The 25344-nt window shown below is 48.8% G+C and overlaps 1 protein-coding gene across 2 annotated transcripts in view; it reads right to left on the bottom strand.

Annotated features, from left to right (window-relative positions):
* The window catches only part of ZER1 (zyg-11 related cell cycle regulator), a 275316-nt gene that overhangs the window by 112553 nt on the left and 137419 nt on the right, over window positions 1–25344 (bottom strand). For both annotated transcript variants that reach the window (XM_086924883.1, XM_086924884.1), the window contains exons 5-7: window positions 22979–23155; window positions 17792–17906; window positions 14154–14300 (exon numbers count right to left, since the gene is read on the bottom strand). In XM_086924883.1, coding sequence (XP_086781009.1) covers window positions 14154–14300; window positions 17792–17906; window positions 22979–23155 — 439 coding nt within the window. The remainder of the gene's footprint in view (window positions 1–14153; window positions 14301–17791; window positions 17907–22978; window positions 23156–25344) is intronic.

The raw sequence follows: 25344 nt of genomic DNA, 5'->3' as shown, positions 1-25344 counted from the left end.
CTGCTAGTGGGGTTAGGCTATAGCCATCGGCAGGGGTGCAGGGTGGAGGGTTGGAGGTTTTTTTTTTTTATTTTGCATTTCTTATTTTCTATGGCCTTTCTTTTCTCCCTTCCCTTTATTCCTTTGGATCAGTATGGTTTGTGCTTTATTTTGACTCATCGAGAACTGGTATTTAGTGCTCTTGCTTTGCGTTCAGTCGAACCTTGGGTGGGCAGGCCCCGAGTACTGGCGTCTACGGAAATGTATATTTCACTGTTGTGTTCTCTGAACCGTAAGTCTTAACGTCAGAGTCTCATGAATGGCTCTTTTATCTGCATAGGCTGATTTCTTGGCCTGTCCCCCATGTCCTATTGTATGGCACCTGATCCGCTCATTTAAATAATATAAAATGAAACCTTTATTATCTCCTGTAATTTATCAATGCGTTTTAGTACAAGGTCCATTCTGAATCGTTGCCGTACCTCAGGGTTGTCGGCTAGAAGCTGTGTTAAATTTTGATACATCAGGTTTCACTTCTGTTTAGCGGCAGGCCCCTGTGGTTGTAGGCCCGTATTTGTACCTTATGAATACTGCAATAAAGGATTTAAAAAAAAAAAAAAAAAAAAAAAGAACTGCCTGCTATTTCCAGAAGTATTTAGAGATCCGGTCATGGCCAGGTGGCATCGAGCTGGAATCCGTAAGCTGGGAGATCTTTTTCAGGGGAATCAGTTAGTCTCTTGATTTCTTGCAGAAGAAATATAATTTAGACCGTATAGATTTCTTTAAATATCTTCAAGTTCGTAGTTTTGTTGAGCAGAAAATAATTCAAAATTTGATTATAGTCAATAGGATTGAAATTTTGGAAGCAATTAAACTAAGATCAAAAATGGGGCCTTTATACCAGCTGTTCATAGAGAAAACTGAGGATGATCTCTCGGCTTGGGAGATAAAGTGGCAAAATAAATTTGGTATAGCCCTAATTAATTTGGAGAGAATAATTGAGTTGTCTACTGATGTTTTATTCAATGGTCCCTTAAAGAGCCAACATTTTATGTCCATTTTTAACTTATACTATACACCTGAAAAACTGGCAAAGTGGAATTCTACACGGAGGAATAAGTGCAATCGCTGTGGGTTATATGGAGCGGATGCATCTCATATGTTTTTTCTTTGTCCTAAACTTTGTCATTTTATCAGGGACGTCGAATATTTTTTGAATAATAGTTTAGATATTCAATTGCAATTATCTGCGGACCTGGTGATTTTAGGTTCTCAAGAAAGCTTGGCCAGACCTGGGAAGGAGGCCGAAGCAGAATTTATCTTTATTTGTATGTCTATTTTCGGACTTTGTATAACGACCCAATGGCTGGATGCTGAACCACCAACGTTTATCAATTGGCAATCTAGATTGCTATCCATTTATCATCTTGAGACAGCGGTTTACAGATCTAAGGGCACAACAAAGAAAATGTTGGGTTTGAAATTGTGGGCACCTGTAGCCAATTGGATATGAATTTTTTTGTTGTTGTTTTTATTTTTTTGCTATATTGTATTGAAGCTACTACCTTTCGTTCTTTTGCTTCTTTTTCTTCTCTCTTTTTGAATTCATAAGATTTGTGTATGTTGATAGCAAAACATTGGATGGTGTATCAAGATTCCTTGTTTATCTACTATGTTCTTTCTGCTTACGGATTAAAATGCTAATAAAAATAAAAAATAAAAAAAAGACAGTGACAGCCTCGTCACACATAGCATACTAGATGGATACAACCTCACCACTCACATGACAGCCTCATGACAGAGAGGACAGTAAACAATGACAGTCTCATCACAGACAAATGATACTAAACAAGGGCAGTCTGCATCAGGTAGCATGGTAAACAAGGACAGTTTTATCTCAGATAGCAAATTTAACAAATGGTGTACCAGCAACATTTTAAAAAACTTTTTGGGCAAGGCAGTAAATTAAGTTATATGCAAGTATTCTAACTAGAGTGGAGGTACCTGGGTCTTTACTGGAAAGCATTAAAGTATCTGTATTTACAAAAGCATACAAAATGACTAAAACGCTACTGCTTAGTAGCCCTTTTAGACATTGGCAGAAAAGTTTTTACCAAATACACCTTTACCCCTTAGTAAGAACTGGCTTGACACTGAAAGCCAGCAGGTGTCATTGTAACCGCCAGCAGGTTTCAGATCCTCTTACTAAACGTGACATTTTTTATATCATTATAAGGGAAATTCCATTTTGTGGTGAGACACAGAAATCTGTACTGTTGCTTTGTCAATTGTAGCAACAGTGGAGAAGTGTGGCTCACTGGTTAGAGGAGGCAGACCTGGAAGCAGAGATCAGCCCGGGACCAGGGTTCAATTCCCGGCTCGGCGGGGTCTTGAGTCCTAAAATGTCCATGGACTCGACAATTCTCGCTCCGGTGCCTACTCGATTCACGGGTTCACACTCTGCGACTCTGGGCAATAGCTTGCTTAATCTTCACAACGGACCCTCGCGGCGGAATGCCTGGCTTTCACCTTGCGGATACCCTGCCGGGGTTATCTCACAGGGGAATACCAGGACGGGTTCCCTAAGCAAGCGCTTAGAAACCGCTTGGTGATTTGCGCTATATAAATTCCTGTACATTTACATTTACAACACATTTGAGCAGCTAAACAGAGATTTCCTTTTATATAAATTGAGGATGTTCGACTTAGACCCCTGGTTAATGATCGTCATGAAACGACTACACAGAACATAGGTCCAATCTCAAAGAGGTAAGAAACCAAACCTCATCAAGAGAATTTACCACCTAGAAGGCCTTAAACAGGATGCATCCCTGCCAGTTTTGTTTAATTTATGTGGCAACCTATTCCTGTGTCTACATGAAAAGCACTGTTTTCTCCCAAAAATGGGGCACGAGTATCTCAATGGGGAAGGATCCAGTATGTAGGCCTTGGAGTCTCAGAGACCCCTCTGAGAGAGTCCAGAGCATAAAGGGAGCCTCTCGCGATAGAGATAGGGAAGGGATACCACTTTCCCTGGGATCACAGCTTACTGGACTTTGGACATTGCCTTGACTCGTCTACCGGTTTGTGTCCCCGTCACCCTTCCCCCCCCATGCTGTGTCTCTCACCCTCCCCTCCTCTTTCCCGCCTTCATTATCTGTCTACTTTCCCTACTCCGACCCCCCTCCCCTGAATCTCTCACCTTGCCTTCGTTTCCCCTTAGAAATGTTGCCATGTTAAACTATGTTGCCTTGCTCTAAGAATTGTGTAACCTTTCTAACGATGTAACCTGTAACTATGATCTGATGCTCATGTAAAGCGCTCTGATACCTCCGGGTCTAGCCAGCGCTATATAAAACTTAAAAAAGAAAAAAATAGCCAACGTGGCAACTTATCGCTAATAGACAGAACATCAATTGGGCTCAACCAATGACTAAGTACGCCAGCAATCTACATGTTGAGTAATAACTTATCAATGATTCAATAATTTGTAAGCAGCAATGTTCTTTTACATCATATATTAACGGAATACAGATTGTTCCCGGCCAATAAGATAAAAGAATACAGTTATCCTGGAGAAGAACTGCAGCCAAACTGTTGGGGTCGCCTTAGTTTAATATTTTTAAAAAGACCAGTTGAAAGGCTCCCTGGAGTCCGTCTCTTCCGGTACAGATCTGAAGCAGTGCTGTATATGTCTGTCAAAGCTTTTCGACAGTGGGGGTTGAACAGCAGGATGGCTGCACTGTCACATGCCTCCCCAAGACTGTCGGGATAATCCTTTGAATATCCTTCAGCATTCGGCATCAATGGAACGGAATAAATGAAAGAAAGCCCGGCAGCACCTTACAAGGACTGCTCAACACAAAAGGGAGCATTCGTATACAGAGGAAACTCACTCTTGGAGAAGTGCCATCTCCCAACGTTGAGCCTACCAAGTGAGGAAAGGTGAGCGAGTGGCGGCTAGTACTGGTGGGAGGAATGTATGCACCCTTCGACGGACGGCAACAGAGAGCGATTGGTGCTGGTTCTGGACTGGTTGTGGACCCACATGGGAGCCCCAGACTGACCACCACTGATGTGCTGCATAATCGTAGTATGGTCTTGAAAGATTGCCATATACCATTAGGTCCACTGAAGGATGATACGCATGAAAACTAGGTGCACTACGCTGTTTAATGGTGCACACCTCGAATGCAACTAAAAACATAGACAGGAACAGAGCCTCCCACTGAAATCCCCTGAAAGGCCCTAAAGGGCGAGTGGAACTGCATACAGAGTGGTTACCTCTTGAAAGCCATTCGCTGCTGCTTCATAACATCCATGTGCTGCAAGTCAGAAGTAGGCGAAGTGGATCCCGAAGAGTAACAATTGCACCAACCACTGCAGATATGTCCTTGGGGAGCCACTAAGGGGTAATCTGAGTGCAATATATAGCCAATGCTGAGAAAGAGGAATGATCAGTGTACACCCAGGCTATTAGCGCACAAAGACAACATCAAAATGGGAAAAACAGATAATAATTAGCTAAAACTGAACTTTAATCGGAGAAGGACAGAGTGGCAACATGATGCAGAATTTCCCAACAAAACACCAAAGTCCCACATGGCAGTCTCACAAGACGAGGGCATGAATCCAATGTTGAAAGACATGAGGCAAAGTTTACACTCTAAAGATGGAAAGATTAATACACTAACTCTGAGAGTAGACAATCTCTCTGGAAGGCTACACAGTCAATCAGAAAGACTGAGCAAGGCAGAGAGAAGGATCTCAGATATAGAGGAAAGTGCAAATAAGCAAGGTGGATAGAACATTTGGGGACCATATAAAGAAAGAATGAGGACTTGGAAGCGTGTTCATAGTGCAATAATCGTCACATCAAAGGAAAAGCTAAAATAAACAAAGATGGTGAAAATCAGAACATTTGTAGAGACACTCCTTACAGAACTACTTGGTAAAAAGAGAGATGTTTCCTGTACCATCTTGCATGCATTACCATACGACTGAAATTTAAACAGCCAATCTTCCTAGTAAATAGATATCTTGGCATCCTAGATAGGCGGCTACAGGTGCCATACAGCTGGTGATCATTCTTGGCGAGGTTTTCAGTCCATTTTCCATGAAGCGCTTGTACTTCGTGTGGCTGGGATGAATCGGTCTGTTGAAACCGGCGTCTCCCAAATCCATTGAGACCAGAAAAATCTTCTTTTATGAAAGGGAGCATCCCCTGCAGTGTGGCCATTCAAAATTCCTGTTTTTTCATGCATATGTTTAGTTTTCTACGGTCTAAAATTGGGTGCTAATCTCTAGATTTTGTGAATCTAAGACAAATTCTGGAGTGGAACCCTTTCTGCATTTTACACGGGGAGTGACTTCTATTGCTCCCTGGTAAAACAATTCTGTTATTGCTCCTTTCAATTTGGAGAGTTGTTCGCAATTCTCTTTTTTCAGGCACAATATATGGATGTATTTCTGTTTTATATCGTACAAGACCCATCTGTCCAAAGTAATCTCCTGCCAGGCTTAACGGAAAAATAAAATCCTCCCTTATACGTGCACGTTCTTGTGGGCAGAGCATTGACTGCCTGCCAGGCTCTCTCGTAATCCTGGTTGTTCCCTCTTCATCTCTGATTTGACCTGGTAGAGGGACCCCTTTGCTGGTGAGGTTGTGAACTGTAGCCTGGTTTGTGGATGGTGAGGGGGTGAAGAAGTTTCTGTTGTTCAAGGGAAGGAAGTTTCGAGGTCAGGCCTGCCCTTTTATCTGTCCCTGATTTCTGCTTTAGAAAGGTGGATCATCGCTGGGTGGAGGGAACAATGCTTCACTGTCCCAATGTGATGGCGCGCCTGCTCTTGGGTTCTTTGGCTTGGTAATCCCCACTGCTGTGAAAAGCACCACTTTAAATAAAGGCTGTGTCTGGAGAGCAGCCTCAAATTGTCACTTCAGAGAGAACAATCCCAAACCAATTATTGAAGTTTCAGACAATGGATCCAAATACCCTGTTAAAAAACGTGTACGAAAGTGTCTCTCAAGCCTACACACTTTGTTCCAGTCTCAACTATTTCTTGATTCCTGGCCTCGGCAGGTACTTGAATAGCTCCTGTGTAACACGGGCTGAACTTCGATTAGAGTCCCGGAGGTGAGGCGGCATCACCTGAGGTCTGCACCTTGAGCTAGAGGAGCTGAGGGCTGTTAAGTGCCTAAAAGTGTTCCTCCAAAATGAGAGAGGGGAGGATTCAGCCTGGTCCTGCAGGAGGAGTGACTGTGAAGAAGAAGCCCAGCATCTTCCCAGTTAGAGCACTCAGAAAAACCAGACAGTACCAGAGCGAGAGCCAGCAGTGATCAGCATTGTAAGGGGTCCCTCTACCTCTCTTTGTGGGCCACAAGTTAGGGAGGCCATACATGCATTTCACAAGTGGGAACCTGAGCAGATGCAGAGACCACCACCGCTGGTGAGGTCGGGCCAGGGCACTCAGAACTGAACTGCAACATTGACATCATGAAGCTACTACTGTAACCACAGGCTACACCAGTCTCCACCCCTGACCTGTAAGGACTGGTGTACACTGAGACACGCCTAAAGGAAGATGAGCACACTGACTTGAAACGAACTATCAGAAGAAATCCAGGGCTAAGATTGACTCACTGAGTTGTGCTTCTACGCCCCACTGGGGTGACTGTGATAATCTGCACTTGTCACTAAATACTTGTCAATCAATCAATCAAGCATATTTGTATAGCGCGCTACTCACCCGCTAGGGTCTCAAGGCGCTGGGAGGGTGGGGGATCCGCTACGGCTCAAATAGCCAGGTCTTGAATTGTTTCCTGAAGGAGAGATGGTCTTGGGTCAGCCGTAGGTGGGTGGGGAGGGAGTTCCACGTCTTGGCCGCCAGGTAGGAGAAGGATCTTCCTCCGGCGGTGGCCCTGCGAATTCGTGGGATTGTGGCGAGGGCGAGGCTGGCGGAACGGAGCGGGCGGGTGGGTGTGTAGAATGTGAGGCGATCGTTGAGGTATTTGGGGCCCATGTCGTAGAGAGCCTTGTGTGCGTGAATGAGGAGTCTGAACGTGATCCTCTTGCTGACGGGGAGCCAGTGCAGGTCTCTCAGATGGGCAGAGATGTGGCTTTGTCAGGGGATGTCCAGGATGAGTCGTGCAGAAGCGTTCTGTATGCGCTGGAGTCTTTTCTGTAGTTTGGCTGGGGTCCCAGCGTAGAGAGTGTTCCCGTAGTCTAGTCGGCTGGTGACGAGGGCCTGGGTGACCGTCTTCCTGGTTTTGGTGGGGATCCACCGGAAGATCTTCCGGAGCATGCGCAGGGTGTTGAAGCAGGATGCCGAGACAGCGTTGACTTGTTTGGTCATCGTTAGGGAGGAGTCCAGGATGAAGCCCAGGTTGCGTGCGTGGTCCGTTGCCTTGAGGGCGGTGAGCAGTGCAGGGGGCCACCAGGAGTCGTCCCAGGCAGAGGGAGATGGTCCGAGGATGAGAACTTCCGTCTTGTCTGAGTTCAGTTTCAGTCGGCTGGTCTTCATCCACTCCGCAACGTCTTTCATTCTTTCCTGGAGGCTGGGTTTGGCGGTAGCGGGGTCGTTGGTGAGGGAGAGGATCAGCTGGGTGTCGTCAGCGTAGGAAATGATGTTAAGGTTGTGTTGGCGTGCGATGGCTGCGAGGGGGCTCATGTATACGTTGAAGAGGGTGGGGCTGAGCGAGGGTCCTTGGGGTACGCCGCAGATAACCTCGGAGGCCGCGGATCGGAAGGGGGAGGCGGACTCTCTAGGTTCTTCCGGAGAGGAACGAGATGATCCACTCCAGGGCCTTCCCTTGGATTCCGGTGTTGCTGAGGTGCTGTATTAGTGTGCGGTGGGATACGGTGTCGAATGATGCTGAGAGATCCAGGAAGATGAGGGCAGCTGTTTCCCCGTTGTCGAGCAGGGATCTGATTTCGTCGGTAGCTGCGATGAGGGTGGTCTCGGTGCTGTGGTTTGCTCGGAAGCCGGACTGCGAGGGGTCGAGGGATCCGTTTGTCTTGAGGAAGGCAGCGAGTTGTTTGTTGACGGTCTTCTCGATGACTTTGGCAGGAAAGGGGAGGAGCGAGATGGGGCGGAAGTTCTTGAGGTCCTTGGGGTCCGCGGTGGGTTTCGTCAGGAGGGCGCTGAGCTCGGCATGTTTCCAGCTCTGCGGGAAGGTAGCAGTTGCGAAGGAGGTGTTGATGATGTCCCGGAGTTTGGGTGCGATGGTGGAGTCGGCCTTGTTGAAGATGTGGTGTGGGCAGGGGTCAGTTGGGGACCCGGAGTGGATGGTGTTCATCATGCAGGTGGTGTCTTCGGTGCTGATCTAGGTCCAGGTGCAGAGGGTGGTGGTGGGGGGCGCTGGTTCAGTGGTTGGGTGCGTGGTCTGTGTGCCGAAGCTGTTTTGTATGTTGGCGATCTTGCGGTGGAAGAACGAGGCGAGTGAGTCACAGAGGTCTTGTGAGGGTATGATGTCGTTGTTGCAGGCGTCGGGGTTGGAGAACTCTTTGATGATGCTGAAGACTGTTGTGGGCGCTGTTGTCTAGTTGTTGCCCTCTTGGTGGTTCGGATCAGCTGACAGTGTTTACGGATGGCGTTCTTGAGGGCTGTCATGGTTTCTGTAGACTGGTCGTGGCGCCAGGCTATCTCGAGGGTGCGGCAGGATTGCTTGGAGTTTTTTAGGTCGTTGGTGAACGAGGAGGCTTTCTTGCTGCCGGGTCTGCTGGGAGGAGTTTTCAGCGGTGCAAGGTCATTGGCGCAGTTAGTGAGCCACTGTGTGAGGTTGCGGGCTGCTTCGTTGGGGTCCGTCGTGTTGGTGGGAGGGTTCTGGCTGAGGGAGGTGGTGAGCTGGTCGGAGGTTATTTTGCTCAAGTTTCTTCGGGAGGCTGCTGAGGGTGGTGGTGGGTCGTGGTTCTCCTGAAGTCGAAGTGGACGCAGCTGTGATCTGTCCAGTGTAGTGGATGAAGGAGACATGCTTGCTGGAGGAGAAGACGGGGTCAAGCGTGTGGCCGGCGTAGTGGGTGGGGGTGTTCACCAGTTGCTTTCGAGGTTGGCGAGGTTGTCCAGTAGGGCGGTGGTGTTGCTATCATTGTTGTTCTCCAGGTGGAAGTTGAGGTCCCCTAGGAGGATGTAGTCTGAGGAGGTTAGGGCGTGCTGGCTGACTAAGTGCGCGATGGCTTCGCTGAATTGTGTGCGTGGTCCCGGGGGTCTGAGATGAGAGTGCCTCTGAGGGTGGACTTGGGGTCGGTGTGTATCTGGAAGTGAAGGTGCGCGGCGGCGGTGAGGTTGTCGTCGGAGTTGGTCGTGATTCGGATGGTGTTTTTGTGGACGATTGCGATGCCTCCTCCGGTTTGGTTGATGCAGTCCAGCTGGGTGATCTTGTATCCATCCGGAATGGCTATGGCGATGTCGGGCGCTGAGGAGGCGCTCATCCAGGTTTCCGTGAGGAAGGCGACGTTTGGTGAAGTTGTGTCGAGCAGGTTCCAGAGTTTGATGGCGTGTCTGTGGACGGAGCGGGTGTTGAGCAGGATGCACTTGAGGTGATTGTTGCTGGTGTCTGGCTTGGCGGGTGCAGTGCAGGTTCGGAGGCAGGTAAACTTGCAGGCTTGGCAGGTGAAGGGTCCGCGGATGCGTTTCGGGGTGGCTTGGTAGCAGGCGGGGTTCCGGCCGGCGTTGAGAGCGTGGAGGGTGGCGGCCTCGTAAGTCCGTCGTGTGGGCTGGCATCGTCGGGGGCCAGGGGTCCTGGCGCTGGGCGCGGTCCAGGCGTGGATGGGCGTAGACGGGTTTGCCTTTGGCGCGCCTTTGGCTCGCCCGCTGCGCGTACGTGCAGTCCTCGCCAGTGGGGGGGAGGAGCAGCTGGGAGGTGGGAGTGGGGCAGCGAATCGGAGGGGGGGAGAGGGCACAGAGGAGAAGAAGGGGCGAACCGCAGGGGAGCAGCGGCGGGGAGCTGGGGGGATCACAGAGCTGGAGATAGAAGGGCGCTAAGGGCGGCGAGGGGGCACAGAATACAAAGCAGTGGCACAATTACGCAATTACAGGGCACAGAAAGAAAAGCAAAATACGGTAGGAGTACTACAAACTAATCAAGGGAAGCGGCGAACTCGGGCAGCAGCGGTGAACAGTTGGGCGCTGTTAGAAATGGGATCCCTGGCTGGCCAGGGCTTGCGCCAAAGTCAGTCAGAGACCACCACTCCTAAGTCATGGCAAGGGAGTTACACGCCAAGATAACCCCTGCTCACCCTCTAGGTAACGTGGCGCGAGCAGCAAGGCTAAACTTGGAGGCGATATGAGTTAAGTATTTGCGCACGCACCCCAGCAACAACACCCAAGGCCCACCACAAAGGAAACTCCACACAAGGTTATATATAAAAATATCCTTTGTATTACACCAAAACACATTAGATAAAACACACACTTTACAATGTGCCAACAGGCACGGGCAGAATTTACAAAAGATATGTACAAGACAGGGCCACATGGACCACTGTCAGGAATAGGCACTTTTAGAACTTAGCACTAGGTAGAATTAGCACTTAGGACATAGAATAATATTCACTTTAGCATCAAAATAGAACATAAAGCACATAACCAGTAATCACTGGTAAAGGTTAAGTAGCACCTACGCAATCCTAACCACCTTAGGAACAGGTCACGCAGGGAACTAGGAACTCACTAGCACCACCTGTACTAGCAAGAACAACCACCTAAGTATCACAATACCTGTAGGGGTGTAAGCACATAACACATGATGCATAACATACATTCAGAGGTGTAAGGAACAAGGCACATGATGCATAAACAACACATTCAGCGGTGCAACACAGGAGAACACATGATGCCTACAAACATTCAGAGGTGTATCAAGAAAGGAAAACACATGATGCATTAACAACACATTCAGCGGTGATATTAAAGAACAATTGCGCCAACTCACATAAGTCACCACCTGTGACTGTCCCTATGCCCTCTGGCCTTGTTGGGGCTAGGACCCCCTGTGTCCCAGTGTCAGGGGACTAAACGTGGCAGCTGCCCACGAAGTGCTGGGCAGCTGTGACAATACTGATGGGGGCAACGTTGGAGCCTCACAGGCTCTGGTGAAATGAGTGTCCCCTGAGACCCTTTGGGCTCTACAAACAAGTGATACCCCCTAGAGCCCTCACTGGGCCCTGAATAACTGTGGCGCTTTTGAGCTCCTCTGGGCTCCTGAAAACAAATGAGGTGCCTGCCTCGAGCCTCTCAGGGTTCTATGCCAACAGAATAGCCCTCCTTAGCCTCTCAGGGCTCGTAAAACAATTGTGCCCCCTTTGAGCCTCTCGGGGCTCACAAGAAAATGCAGCTGGTTGTTGGAGTCCCTCACGGGGGACTCTATCTCACACTGGCCCCAGGAAATGCCGGCAACGTAGGAGCCCCGCTCGGGGGCTCGAACACAGAGATACGCCCCCTGAGCCTCAACAGGCCCTACACACCAGAGAGGGGGGGCGCGGGCACCGGCAATGTGCCCCGACGGCCCCCCTTTCCCCTCTGAGCTGCACTCACCGGTTGTTCGGGGACGCTGGTCGGGAGCTCCCTCTCCTCGGGGCTCTGGCGGCGTCCTGGCGCTCGGTCGGCTTTCCTCCTAGCTGCGGCAGAGGTCCGGGGCTCTTCCCTCCCTCGGGAGCCCCGGCAGGACAAGGCAGACTGCTTCCTTCGTCTCCCGCCTGGCCCCGTCACGCTGCACTCCGCCTGACTTCCGCTTCAGGGCCGCCCATGGCAGCGCGGCCCTGGGGGTATGGAGGCGGGACTTCCGGGTCGCCGTAGGCAGCGCGGCGGCCCGGCAGGGTCTCCCGGGCTGCGGCGGTGAAGTCGCTATTCACAATTCCTCGGGGGCAATGCCGGCTGGGCATCGGCCTCTAATTAAATATAAGGCGAGGTGGGCACTCGCTCGGGGGCATAAACACGGCACAAGGTCCCTGGTAGGGTGTGCACCTGCCAGGGGATTCCCAAATCGGCACAGGTAGACGGGCAAACGCCGGGTGGGCACCAGCTGAGGACCAAAAAGCGCTAGATGAATTTTTCAAGCGCCTCCTGCGCAAAAGTAGCAAATAAAGCGCTATTAAGCGCTAGGGGCCGAAATCAAGCGCTCCCAAGCGCTAGGGGACAAGATGCAGCGCTTCCAGGCGCTGGAAGCCAGCAAAGTCCAGGCAAAGTCCTTCAGTAAGGCAGGGGGGCAAAGCTGGGCCCAGAGCCAGCTCACTGGGTCTCCAGGCAAGGAGACAGTCCAAGTGGCGGTCCTCTGGTCCAGCAACAGCAGCAGCCCCCTCAGGCAGGATCCTGGAAGAGAACAACATCTGTGGGGACACAGCCCCATTTTTACACACCACATTCCTTTGTCTGTAGGTGCAGGGTGGGGGAGAAAACAGTCGCAGCTGGTTTTGGAGCACTCTTGATGGCTCAACCACCCATTTCATTCACTGGCAGGGCTAGGGTCATCAGTCGCACCACAGGGGGCGGAGCCAGCATTGTCTGAGGAAAACCCAGCCTCATTCAGGACACAGGTACACTCCTCCCCAGCCATCAGCATGCTAATCTCCCACTCACCACCGGGCAGACCCATCCAGCCTTCCTGGAGCCAGGCTCACCAGCCAGCTCCAGCCAATCACACGCCAGGCATATTTTACACTAATATGCCAACTCCTAGAAGTGGCATTTGTACACAAGACACACTCATGCCACATACATCATTGCGAAGCATTCACTCTCACAAATTCGCACATACCAAATTCGAACCTGTACACCCCACGCATCAGGAACTACGAGGGACACATACATTCCCCATGCATTCCTATGGGAGGGCAGGCCTATCTCATCACATGCACTCAGAGTGCGCACGCACTTTCCACTGGGACACAGTGAAAGTACGCAGTCCCCAAAAATCACCATCACCAGGTCACCATTAAAAGCAAAAAGTCTAGGGGTGAACCTGCCAGAAGGGCCAAGTCCAACACAACCCCCTTCCAGCCAAAACGCAGGGCAGACCAATCACCACTGTGATGGACTTCCCTGCTTGCGGCGATAGAACACGGATGCGGGCCCGCAACTGCAGGGACACCCTCCTGTTCTACGCCACGGTAAACCCATGGGATTCCTTCTCAAAACACTGTCTGGACCAACTGGGCTACCCCACTGGTACTCCCGAGCTGTCCGCGGCCAGGACCAGGCCCTGGGCCACCCAGGTGCCACCGGTCCTTGCCAATTCGCAGAGCGGGGGGTAGTAACCCCTGGCACATAGTAGCCATTCTCCACTAAATGCTGGGAACCATAGAGCTTAGATATCACCTGGGTGAAGACTCTGTGGAAGCACCTGGATTGCAGTGGGATTGGAGAGTTCCCTGTTTGTGCCAGCACTCACTGGGCAGTGCGATTCAGGAGCTTCCTATCCAGATGGCATTAGTGCAAGGACCTAAGCGGTGAGGTGTTTTTGGAGCTTCATAGCCTTAGGTGTCTTTTGGATCACCCGGAGTGCAGTGTGATTCACTAGGCGTCTGTCGAAGCATTCAGAGGGCAGTGTTGTTCTGGAGCTTCATGTTCGATAGGTGTTTGTGAAAGCACCCACTGGTTGGTATATTCTGGAGCTCCCTATCCCAAGGCGTCTGTCGAAGCCCTCACACTGCAATGTGGTTCTGGAGTTCTCTATGCACCTGCTGGGTAGGGTGATTCTGGAGTTTCATGTCCGACAGGCGTTTGTGGAATCACCCACTGGTCAGTGAGATTCTGGAGCTCTCTATCCCAAGGCTTCTGTTGAAGCACCCACAGGGCAGTGAGGTTCTGCACCGAAGCACCAGGAGTGCAGTGCGATTCTGTAGCACCATGTCCGATAGGCGTCAATGGAAGCATCAAGAGGGCATTGTGATTCTAGCCCAAAATATCAAATAGGCGCCTGTGAAAGGTCCAGTGTGATTCTGCGGCTCCCTATTCTATAGGCGTTTGTGGAAGCACCCACAGTTCTGTGCGATTCTATAGCACCCTAACAGCAGACATTTGAGGAAGCCTTTGGAGTGCAGCATGATGCTGGAGCACTGCAATCTTAGACGTTTGTGGGTGTGCATAGAGTGAAGTGTGACTCTGGAGCTGGCTAACCCCTAGGCATTCCCAAAATGGTGTGAGCGCACAATCTCCATTCGTAAAGTTAATTTGCTCACCTGAAGTGCTCTCAACAGCTGGTTGCATCGCTCGATTCGGGCTATGTCGAACAAAAGATTGATGGCACGAGAGGTGATTTCTGGGCGGTGCTCTGTGTAGACTTCAATGGCATTCAGCACCTGCTCCTCGTTCTTATCCCCACTCACCTGTGGGTAGGGAAGGGATACTTATGAAAAGGTAGTCTGAGCTGAAGCAAACAGGGCACAAAAGCAAGAGTCGAGGAGCAAATTACATGCATACACACGAGGCACAAGACTACATGATACCCTCGAGGCATGAGATTACAAGCAAACATTTGATGCATGACATTGCAGGCATACACTCGACGAATAAGATTACATGCAAACACTCGATGCATGAGACTGCATGCATACACTCGATTTATGAGACCTCGGGCACGATTCACAGAACTAACTTAAGACCAAATCCTAAACTTACTACCATTTTGGTATTCACAGATGGCACTTACTCATTTTGGTATTCACAGAAGGCACTTACTCATTTCGGTATTCACAGAAGTTAGGAGTCCTAACTTTACTACTCCTAAACTGAGAAAAATCCTAACTTCAAGACTTTCGGTATTCACAGAAGGCATTTAGGAGTCCTAAAGTTAGGACTCCTAACTTCTGTGAATACGGAAATGAGTAACTGCCTTCTGTGAATACCAAAATGGTAGTAAGTTTAGGATGTTGTCTTAAGTTAGTTCTGTAAATCGGGCCCCTCATGCATGAGATTGCACGAATACACTTGATGAATTAGATTATATGCATACACTTGATACATGAGATTACATGCATACACTTGATACATGAGACTACATGCATACACTCGAGTTATGAGATTGCATGCAAACACTCGATGAATGAGATTGCATGCATACACTCGATACGAGATTACATGCATACACTCGATGCATGAGAGTACATGCAAACACTATGCATGAGATTGCATGCATACACTTGATACATGAGATTGCATGCATACACTCGATTTATGAGTTTGCATGCAAACACTCGATGTATGAGGTTACATGCATACCCTCGATTCATAAGATTCCAAGCACACCCTCAATTAATGAGATTCCATGCAAACACTTAATGCATATAATTACATGCATATCTTCAATGCATGAGACTGCATGCATAGACTTACCCTTGATAAATAAGATTGCATGGAAACATTCGATGCATGAGACTGCATGCATACACAATTTATGATATTGCATGCATACACGGTGCATGTGATTACATGCATGCCCTTGATGCGTGGGATTGCATGCATATCCTCGATTCATAAGATTCCAAGCATACCCTCAATGCATGAGATTACATGCATGCCCTTGATGCATGAGATTCCATGCAAATACTCCATGCTTAAAATTACATGCTTATCTTCGATGCATGAGACTGCATGCATACACGATTTAAGAGATTGCATGCATACACTTGATGCATTAGATGGCATGCATACACCAAATGCATGAGACTACATGCATGCCCCTGATGCATGACATCACATGCATCCACTAGAGGAGGAAGAGTTCTATCTGGAGAGCAGCAAACAGTCACACTTAGCAGAGGCAGTGTAACCTCCTGGTGCTGGTGATGAGGATTAGAGGGTTGCGATTAGGTGAACTACTCTATTCACACACAGATGCGAGAGGGGACTGTGATATAGGGAACAACTTGATATTACTCAAAGAAGGTGAAGAGAACTTTCTGAAGGCAGGCCAAATCAGCCCATGAAGGGCTTGAGAGAAATACACTAGGTTCAGCAGTGAAGTATTCGGGCGGGCTGAGAAAAGGGGAGAATGGTCTGAAATCAGAAACGTCATGAACCAGTGGCTTCAGCAGCTTGAGAGGTGGGTAGGTGCCAATGAGTCTGAAATGCAACTTCTAAAATGTTATTTTTGTTCACTTTGATTTTGGTCTGCAACGCTGGAAGGAAAAGCAGTCTGAAGCTTTTTAAGCACTGCTTCTGTATGTTTAGATAAAGCCCGTTGCAGTACTCCAGTTTAGACTGAATTAGCGTTGTACCACAGTGTTTCTGGTGTCCAAGGGAATGTAGGGAAGAATCTTCCTTATTTTCTTAATAAGGAAGTGGGAGGCGGATACAGTAGTGTTTGTGTACTGAGAAATCGAAAGTTTGTGGTCAAACCACACTCCCAGGTTCTTAGCCTTGATCGCAGGTTTTGGCGATTCTCCCATCTCTGCCGGCCACCACAGATTACCCCAGTTTGGCTGCATATTACCAAAGATCAGGACCTCTGTTTTATCAGAGTCGAGTTTAAGACAGTGTCTACTCATCCACCTGTTTATAGTACACATACAGTTCTGAAATTGTTGAGTAGGAGGAGCCTGATTTTTATATGCAGCCACCATTATCTGGGTGTCATCAGCGTAAGACATCAGACTGAACCCGAAGTCCCAGATCAGAGGAGCCAGTTCGGAGACATAGACGTTAAAAAGAGAAGGGCTCAAATACGAGCCCTGTGGTACTCCGCACGGGAGGGTATAAGGCTCTGAATGATACCCATCAACCAATACTGTTAATCTCCTGTCCTTGAGAAAGGAGCACAGTAGGTAGGGTTAGTGCTGTACCCCTGACACCCAAACTCTCCAGCTGCTGTTGCAAGAGCAAGTGATCAACAGTATCAAAAGCGGCTGACAGATCGAGGAGCACAAGGGCAGCTGTGCCTCCTCCATCCATCACCGCTCTGATCTCCTCTGTGGCTTTGATGAGTGCCGTTCCCGTACTGTGTTCTTGGCGAAACCCAAACTGGTGAGTGATCAAGCAAGTTATTATCGTGAATAAATTGGGTTAATTGAATATTCATGATTTTTTCAATTATTTCAGCTGGCAGCGGCAACCAGGCTACTGGACGGTAATTGCTTGGGTTAGTCACATCCAGGTTGGTTTTTTTTAGCAGCGGAAGGATGAAGGTATCCTTCCACACGGAAGGAAAATTGCCAGAGTCAAACATGGAGTTAAATATTTCTGTTAGCCCAGGACTCACCAGGTCGGCTACTTCTTTCAGAAATGCTGGCGGCATGGGTCAGAGGGGGATCCCGACTTTGCTTTGTGGGGATGGGAAAAATGCAACAAGAGAACACAAGAGGAAAGAAAGCAGGAAGTGAGGGATGGGTGGAGAGTTAGATGATGCCCTGGTGGATAAAGAGGTGGATGGAGCGACGACAGTACATGGACTGACGGAAGGGAGATGGGTAGAATAATGGATAGAGGGGCGGAATGATGAAAATAAGCATAGATTACAGAAAGGGGGATGGGTGGATGAAGACATGAAGGATAGATGGAGTTATGAATGTATGGGTGTATGAGAAAAGGACAAAAGCATAAGAGAGGGAAGGAAGGCAGAGAGGAAGGATAGTTGTGCAAATTCAGCGAGAATGTAGATGTAAAAGGTTCGATATGGCCACATCATGTTCAAGATGTCACCGTGGAACCAAACAAGAGACATGGTTGTTCGCTAAACCTGCTCACTCAGTGTCATTGGGCATACGGATAAAGGAGAGGGGGATTTTATTTTTCTGGCTGCTCCCTTGTCTGAAATTCACATACACACATTCAAGGGCACTACAAGGGGATGTAGAGTGAAACTGTACAGTTGAGCATTTACTTTGTAAGCTGGAATATGAGTCAGGCGGCAGAGAGAGGTTTCAAAGAGGCCCAGGAACTCAAGAGGCCTCTTGAGGGCCCGGAACGGGAGGATGCTGCTCTTGCTGGGATCCGTGCTGTGGGAAAGAGAGAGCAGAGAGGTCAGAGGCTTCATCATATAGTGACCCCACATCGAGTACATTCTTCACATGTAGGTATGTATTCTATCAATTAACACAGATCTTTCTGAATCAAAAGTCAGGTCCAGAAGTAAAGAGACCACAACAAGCTGTCTAAGAGAGGGCTGCTGAGTGGCAGTACAATGTCATCACAAAAACGCCTTCAAGCAGGAGTGATCGTGTTAATTCTGGCTAAGATGTCCCTCACCACTGGTGCCTTTTCACCGGCCACCTCTGGCTGGCTATCCCACATTAAACTGATCAGATGTTTCATATCCTTGGTAAAGGGTCCTCTAGGCCTGTCCTCTCCTACTATATTTGTCACCTTAATCAACAATCTCTCCTGCCCTGTTTGCACAATCTACACTTTTCCCAACATGCTGCACTCTCCTGGGACCAACTGGAAACAGAGAAAGAAGTAGAATCTAGTATCCAGCTTTCATACAAAGCAAGTACAAGTCACTGCGTCAACACAGACAGTCTGACGAGAGCTAAATAAAACTACTTCAGCCAGGACTCTTCACACTGGTCCCACTCGGCGCTCTCTCAGATTTCAATAGGTGGAGGAATTAGAAGACCTTTGGCTGAACAGTGCTGGACAATCCTTCCACGCATTCTGGAGGTGTCCTTGGTAACTGTCACTCACCTGTGCCTGATCTTTCATGCATACACTGCAATACGATATATTTGCTCCCGACTCCCAGAATTGCTCCCGGTAGATCCTACCTCTTGTTACTGAGAACATCCAGTGCTTCCTTTGCAGCAAGCAGGCCGTGTACTAAGTCGCCTTTCTTGAGCTTCCCTGCATATGCTAAGAACTGATAAATCCTCCACAGAGCCTCGCTAGCAGCCCCGGGTTCCTGTGCCAACTGGGCATTACTTCCACTATTATGAGTGGAGCATTTCTGACCACATCTCTCGAGTGTGAGTGTTCCCATGTCTGACAATCTGCCCTGTTTGCTACCAGGATGCAGTATTTGGAGGTGGTATGCCCAATGTGTCTGTTTAATGAAAACACTATCTTCTGATCCTTGATGTGTGGACGATACTCTTTCTAAGGGGAATCCATGAGGTTCCATTATCACTTGTTTTAGCCATTCATCTCTGCAAATAATATCATTTTCCGGGACTGATGAACTCCGCGTCTAGCCAGGGGGGAACCAACCCGGACATCCATCTGCCATGTTCTTGGTTCTCCATTACTCTCACAATCAGATTGCTGCTTCCTTCCTTCCTTCCTTCCTTCCGCATCACCGTCATCCTTCAGCCACGCTCCTTCACTACTGCATGTCTCAGATAATTTCTCACTTTCTTCTCTCTCCTTCCCACTGAAAACTCTGGCATGCACTGAATCCTTCGCCACTGTATGTCTCAGATCACTTCATACCTTCCTCTCTCCCACCGATACCTCTGCCATGCTAAAAGTCCTTCAATAATGTACGCCTCAGATCACTTCTCACCTTCTCTCGCTCCCACTGATGCCTCTGCCATGCTCAGAGTCCTTCACTACTCCACGTCTCAGATCACTTCTCACCTTCTTATCTCTCTCTCCCTCTGATGCCTCTGCCATGCTCGGAGTCCTTCGCTACTGAACGCCTCAGATCACTTCTCACCTTCTCTCGCTCCCACTGATGCCTCTGCCATGCTCAGAGTCCTTCACTACTCCACGTCTCAGATCACTTCTCACCTTCTCTCGCTCCCACTGATGCCTCTGCCATGATTCGAGTCCCGCACTATCATACATCACAGATCGCTTCTCACCTTCTCTCTCTCCCTCTGATGCCTCTGCCATGCTCGGAGTCCTTCGCTACTGAACGTCTCGGATCGCTTCTCACCTTCTCTCTCTCCCTCTGATATGCTCAGAGTCCTTCACTACTTCACGTCTCAGATCACTTCTCACCTTCTTATCTCTCTCTCCCTCTGATACCTCTGCCATGCTCAGAGTCCTTCACTACTCCACGTCTCAGATCACTTCTCATCTTCTCTCTCTCCCTCTGATGCCTCTGCCATGCTCGGAGTCCTTCACTACTGAACGTCTCAGATCACTTCTCACCTTCTTATCTCTCTCTCCCTCTGATACCTCTGCCATGATCGGAGTCCTTCACTACTCCACGTCTCAGATCACTTCTCACCTTTTTATCTCTCTCTCCCTCTGATACCTCTGCCATGCTCGGAGTCCTTCACTACTCCACGTCTCAGATCACTTCTCACCTTCTTATCTCTCTCTCCCTCTGATGCCTCTGCCATGCTCGGAGTCCTTCGCTACTGAACGTCTCAGATCACTTCTCACCTTCTCTCGCTCCCACTGATGCCTATGCCATGATTCGAGTCCCGCACTATCATACATCACAGATCGCTTCTCACCTTCTCTCTCTCCCTCTGATGCCTCTGCTAATGCTCGGAGTCCTTCGATACTGAACGCCTCAGATCGCTTCTCACCTTCTTATCTCTCTCTCCCTCTGATGCCTCTGCCATGCTCAGAGTCCTTCACTACTGAACGCCTCAGATCGCTTCTCACCTTCTTATCTCTCTCTCCCTCTGATGCCTCTGCCATGCTCGGAGTCCTTCGCTACTGAACGCCTCAGATCGCTTCTCACCTTCTTATCTCTCTCTCCCTCTGATGCCTCTGCCATGCTCGGAGTCCTTCGCTACTGAGCGTCTCAGATCGCTTCTCACCTTCTCTCTCTCCCTCTGATGCCTCTGCCATGCTCAGAGTCCTTCACTACTCCACGACTCAGATCACTTCTCACCTTCTTATCTCTCTCTCCCTCTGATGCCTCTGCCATGCTCGGAGTCCTTCGCTACTGAACGCCTCAGATCGCTTCTCACCTTCTTATCTCTCTCTCTCCCTCTGATGCCTCTGCCATGCTCGGAGTCCTTCGCTACTGAACGTCTCAGATCACTTCTCACCTTCTCTCGCTCCCACTGATGCCTCTGCCATGATTCGAGTCCCGCACTATCATACATCACAGATCGCTTCTCACCTTCTCTCTCTCCCTCTGATGCCTCTGCCATGCTCGGAGTCCTTCGCTACTGAACGTCTCAGATCGCTTCTCACCTTCTCTCTCTCCCTCTGATGCCTCTGCCATGCTCGGAGTCCTTCGCTACTGAACGTCTCAGATCGCTTCTCACCTTCTCTCTCTCCCTCTGATGCCTCTGCCATGCTCAGAGTCCTTCGCTACTGAACGTCTCAGATCGCTTCTCACCTTCTCTCTCTCCCTCGGATACCTCTGCCATGCTCAGAGTCCTTCACTACTCCACGTCTCAGATCACTTCTCACCTTCTCTCTCTCCCTCTGATGCCTCTGCCATGCTCGGAGTCCTTCACTACTGAACGTCTCAGATCACTTCTCACCTTCTTATCTCTCTCTCCCTCTGATGCCTCTGCCATGATCGGAGTCCTTCACTACTCCACGTCTCAGATCACTTCTCACCTTTTTATCTCTCTCTCCCTCTGATACCTCTGCCATGCTCGGAGTCCTTCACTACTCCACGTCTCAGATCACTTCTCACCTTCTTATCCCTCTCTCCCTCTGATGCCTCTGCCATGCTCGGAGTCCTTCGCTACTGAACGTCTCAGATCACTTCTCACCTTCTCTCTCTCCCTCTGATGCCTCTGCCATGCTCGGAGTCCTTCACTACTGAACGCCTCAGATCGCTTCCCACCTTCTTATCTCTCTCTCCCTCTGATGCCTCTGCCATGCTCGGAGTCCTTCGCTACTGAGCGTCTCAGATCGCTTCTCACCTTCTTATCTCTCTCCCTCTGATGCCTCTGCCATGCTCAGAGTCCTTCACTACTCCACGACTCAGATCACTTCTCACCTTCTTATCTCTCTCTCCCTCTGATACCTCTGCCATGCTCGGAGTCCTTCGCTACTCCACGTCTCAGATCACTTCTCACCTTCTCTCTCTCCCTCTGATGCCTCTGCCATGCTCAGAGTCCTTCACTACTGAACGCCTCAGATCGCTTCTCACCTTCTTATCTCTCTCTCCCTCTGATACCTCTGCCATGCTCAGAGTCCTTCACTATTCCACGTCTCAGATCACTTCTCACCTTCTTATCTCTCTCTCCTTCTGATGCCTCTGCCATGCTCAGAGTCCTTCGCTACTTCACGTCTCAGATCACTTCTCACCTTCTTATCTCTCTCTCCCTCTGATGCCTCTGCCATGCTCAGAGTCATTTGCTACTGAACGTCTCAGATCACTTCTCACCTTCTCTCGCTCCCACTGATGCCTCTGCCATGATTCGAGTCCTGCACTATCATACATCACAGATCGCTTCTCACCTTCTCTCTCTCCCTCTGATGCCTCTGCCATGCTCGGAGTCCTTCGCTACTGAACGCCTCAGATCGCTTCTCACCTTCTTATCTCTCTCTCCCTCTGATGCCTCTGCCATGCTCGGAGTCCTTCACTAGTCCACGTCTCAGATCACTTCTCACCTTCTCTCGCTCCCACTGATGCCTCTGCCATGCTCGGAGTCCTTCGCTACTGAACGTCTCAGATCACTTCTCACCTTCTCTCGCTCCCACTGATGCCTCTGCCATGATTCGAGTCCCGCACTATCATACATCACAGATCGCTTCTCACCTTCTCTCTCTCCCTCTGATGCCTCTGCCATGCTCAGAGTCCTTCACTACTCCAAGTCTCAGATCACTTCTCACTGTCTTATCGATCTCTCCTTCGGATGCCTCTGCCATGCTCGGAGTCCTTCGCTACTGAACGTCTCAGATCACTTCTTACCTTTTTTTCTCTCCCTCACACTGATGTCTCTGCCTCTTTTGGAGTCCATTACTACTCCACGTCTCAGATCGCTTCTTACCTTTTCTCTCCCTCCCTGGCATTCATGTGAGCTCTTCTGGGTCCTTCACTACTCTCCTTTACAGACTGATGCTTAGCTCTTCCCCCGCAGCCCCACTGACATCCCTCTGCCATGTGCTGGGTCCATCACAACTCTCTCTCCTTTCACCCCTCCCTCCCTCCCAGACACCCCTCTGCATTCTTCTCAACTCTCCTTCTCAGGTCTCTTCTTACCTTGGACGGCCCAGTTCCTCATCGATCTTGGAGATGGCACAATTCTCCAACATCATGTGACCTGAAATATCCAATGAGGTCAGGGAACCCAGGTTTTGGACAATGAGACTAAGCACCTTTCGGTTCAACTTGAACTTGTAGTAGCTGGAGAGTTGGTCCCGGGAAATGTCCAAGTGCCTGGAAAAGCAACAGGTAAAACTCTGAATCAAACCAAAACAGAAGAGGAAAGATACCTCAATTTAAACAGATTCATACCCTGGCAGACAGCATTCCCCCCCCCCCCCCCCCCCCCCCCCCCCGCAGTGCAAGTGCCCACAGGGAAGACACGACAAGCCTACCTTCCATGAATAGTGGCGCTTCACACGTCCTGAGATCCAGAGCAAACACCCAGCGAGAAGAGTTCATTGTGATGAATGATAAATGCCAGACTAGAGGTAAGGATGCTCATGCATCCCTAGAGGTTCAAGCCGAGACTTGGAAAGGAGCATGCCAAAGGAATATCAGGAGTCTGAGGCTCTCCTCACTGTGATAATCAATTTCAAAGACATGGGCATGTCATCACTCACTGTAATGTCTCTTGTTCGGGAAGCCTTTAGTGCCCTCAATGCAAACATTCTATTCTTTAACCGTAGTTCAGGGTACCAGAACATCTCTTGCACAGCAGATTTAAAACCCTGAACGGGAGTGGGAGTGCAGGAAGAATGATGCTCATTTACGAAAGAACTATATTTTGACATGACCAAGAAAATGTGACGCATTTCTTCTACCAACTAGAAACCAGCACATTACTTGAGATCTGGAAAACGGTTATTAAACCATCATTGAAAAACGCTTCACTTAACCCCTGAGCTCCTAGAAATGACCAGAAAATTTCTCTCCATCCTTATTTACCTAAACTGCTGGAGAAACAACGCTTTCAAATTTGTTGAGGAAAACAACTTCTTAGCTACTTATCAAGCAGCATTCAGACTGGGCGACCGTACAGAATTAGTTGTAGCGTCTGCTCTTGATGACCCAGGGAGGGTGATGGATGCCAGCGCTCCAGATTGGTTTCCCTGCACCTCTAGGTTGCATTTGATACGACGGACTACACAAGCCTCTTTGAGAGATTGCCTGATGCAGGGCTCAGAGGAACTGGTTCAGCCTGGCTTAAATCCCTGCCATGCAAAATACCACACTTCCTCTCCCTCCCTTTTCATGTTCAGCTAAAGAAATGGATCAACTTTATTCCTGTTGCTCTTTAACATTTACATGCACCACTGGCCTGCATGGATGATATGCAGCTGATTTTTGGAGTGTCTGCAGACGCAAACCAATTTAACCACCCCTGAGTCTTGAGGCAAACTGACAGTAGGCATCTATACAGGGGCAACCACAAGCACCTTCTTCCTTAGTTCTCAAATTAGGAATCTATCTTGATTTGCTCTTAGCCTTATGTTGTATTCTCTACACTTGTGTCTTGTTGTGTTCCTTTAAGGCTTACATTCCATGTTTTCCTGATGTCATACTCTACTGTGTTCTCTCTGGTCAGTTAGCTCCCTGCTTCCTGATAGGAACACCAGTTATTCTCTGTAGTGCATAATAAATGCATATTATTCCTTTACCTGCCTCATTACTTCATTTACTACACATGGCGACGATGAGCAGAGAGAGCTGAACAACTACAGAGGGAGAAGAACTCCACTGGTGAAAGAAGAACCACGCAAAATTCATTGGTGAAATATGCAACTAGAAAAGAACTAGACAAGAGGAGAAATTGTCACGTTGAAAAGAAATTGAAAAGGAAAGAAAATTAACAAGAGGAGAATTTGAAAGAAATCATCTCAAGACACTTCAAGTAAAAGTGTGGCAGTTTCAAGTGTAGCAGTGAACAAAGAACCAATTTTTTTACAACCAACTTTTGGAATTGACTCCTTCCTCAAACGAGTGGTGAGTTTGAGAGACTTTTCGTTTTATTCTTTATGGGTACTTCAACTTCGACTATATTAATTTAAGGGAAGAGTAATACCATTTTAAAGAACTGCACCTTTATTTAAAAACGGACCACTACTGTCAAAGCGGACCTCTACTGTCTAGTTGATTTTGATACCCACTTCGTTTGAAGTTGATTTGTGCTTCAAGTCAAAGGAAGAAAAAAAAAAAAAAACATTTTAACAATCCGCCGCATCTTTTAAAATATCCGGCATCTTTCAAAGTTCTGCGCATGCAGAATAACACAAGCCTACCTGCTCTGGAACTCTCCGTGTGTTACCGCCTGAACAGAGCCATTCGCGCTACTGACGTCACACAGGAAGAGAAAGCGTACCAACGACCAGCGTCACACAGCGCCAGGCGGAAGTGATGTAATGATGCTACGTAGACGCCAT

The sequence above is a fragment of the Lissotriton vulgaris genome, chromosome 5 (genome assembly GCF_964263255.1).
Source record: "Lissotriton vulgaris chromosome 5, aLisVul1.2, whole genome shotgun sequence".
NCBI lineage: Eukaryota > Metazoa > Chordata > Amphibia > Caudata > Salamandridae > Lissotriton > Lissotriton vulgaris.
Note: the sequence above shows the minus strand (reverse complement) of the source record. Positions and strands in the feature narration are given on the sequence as shown.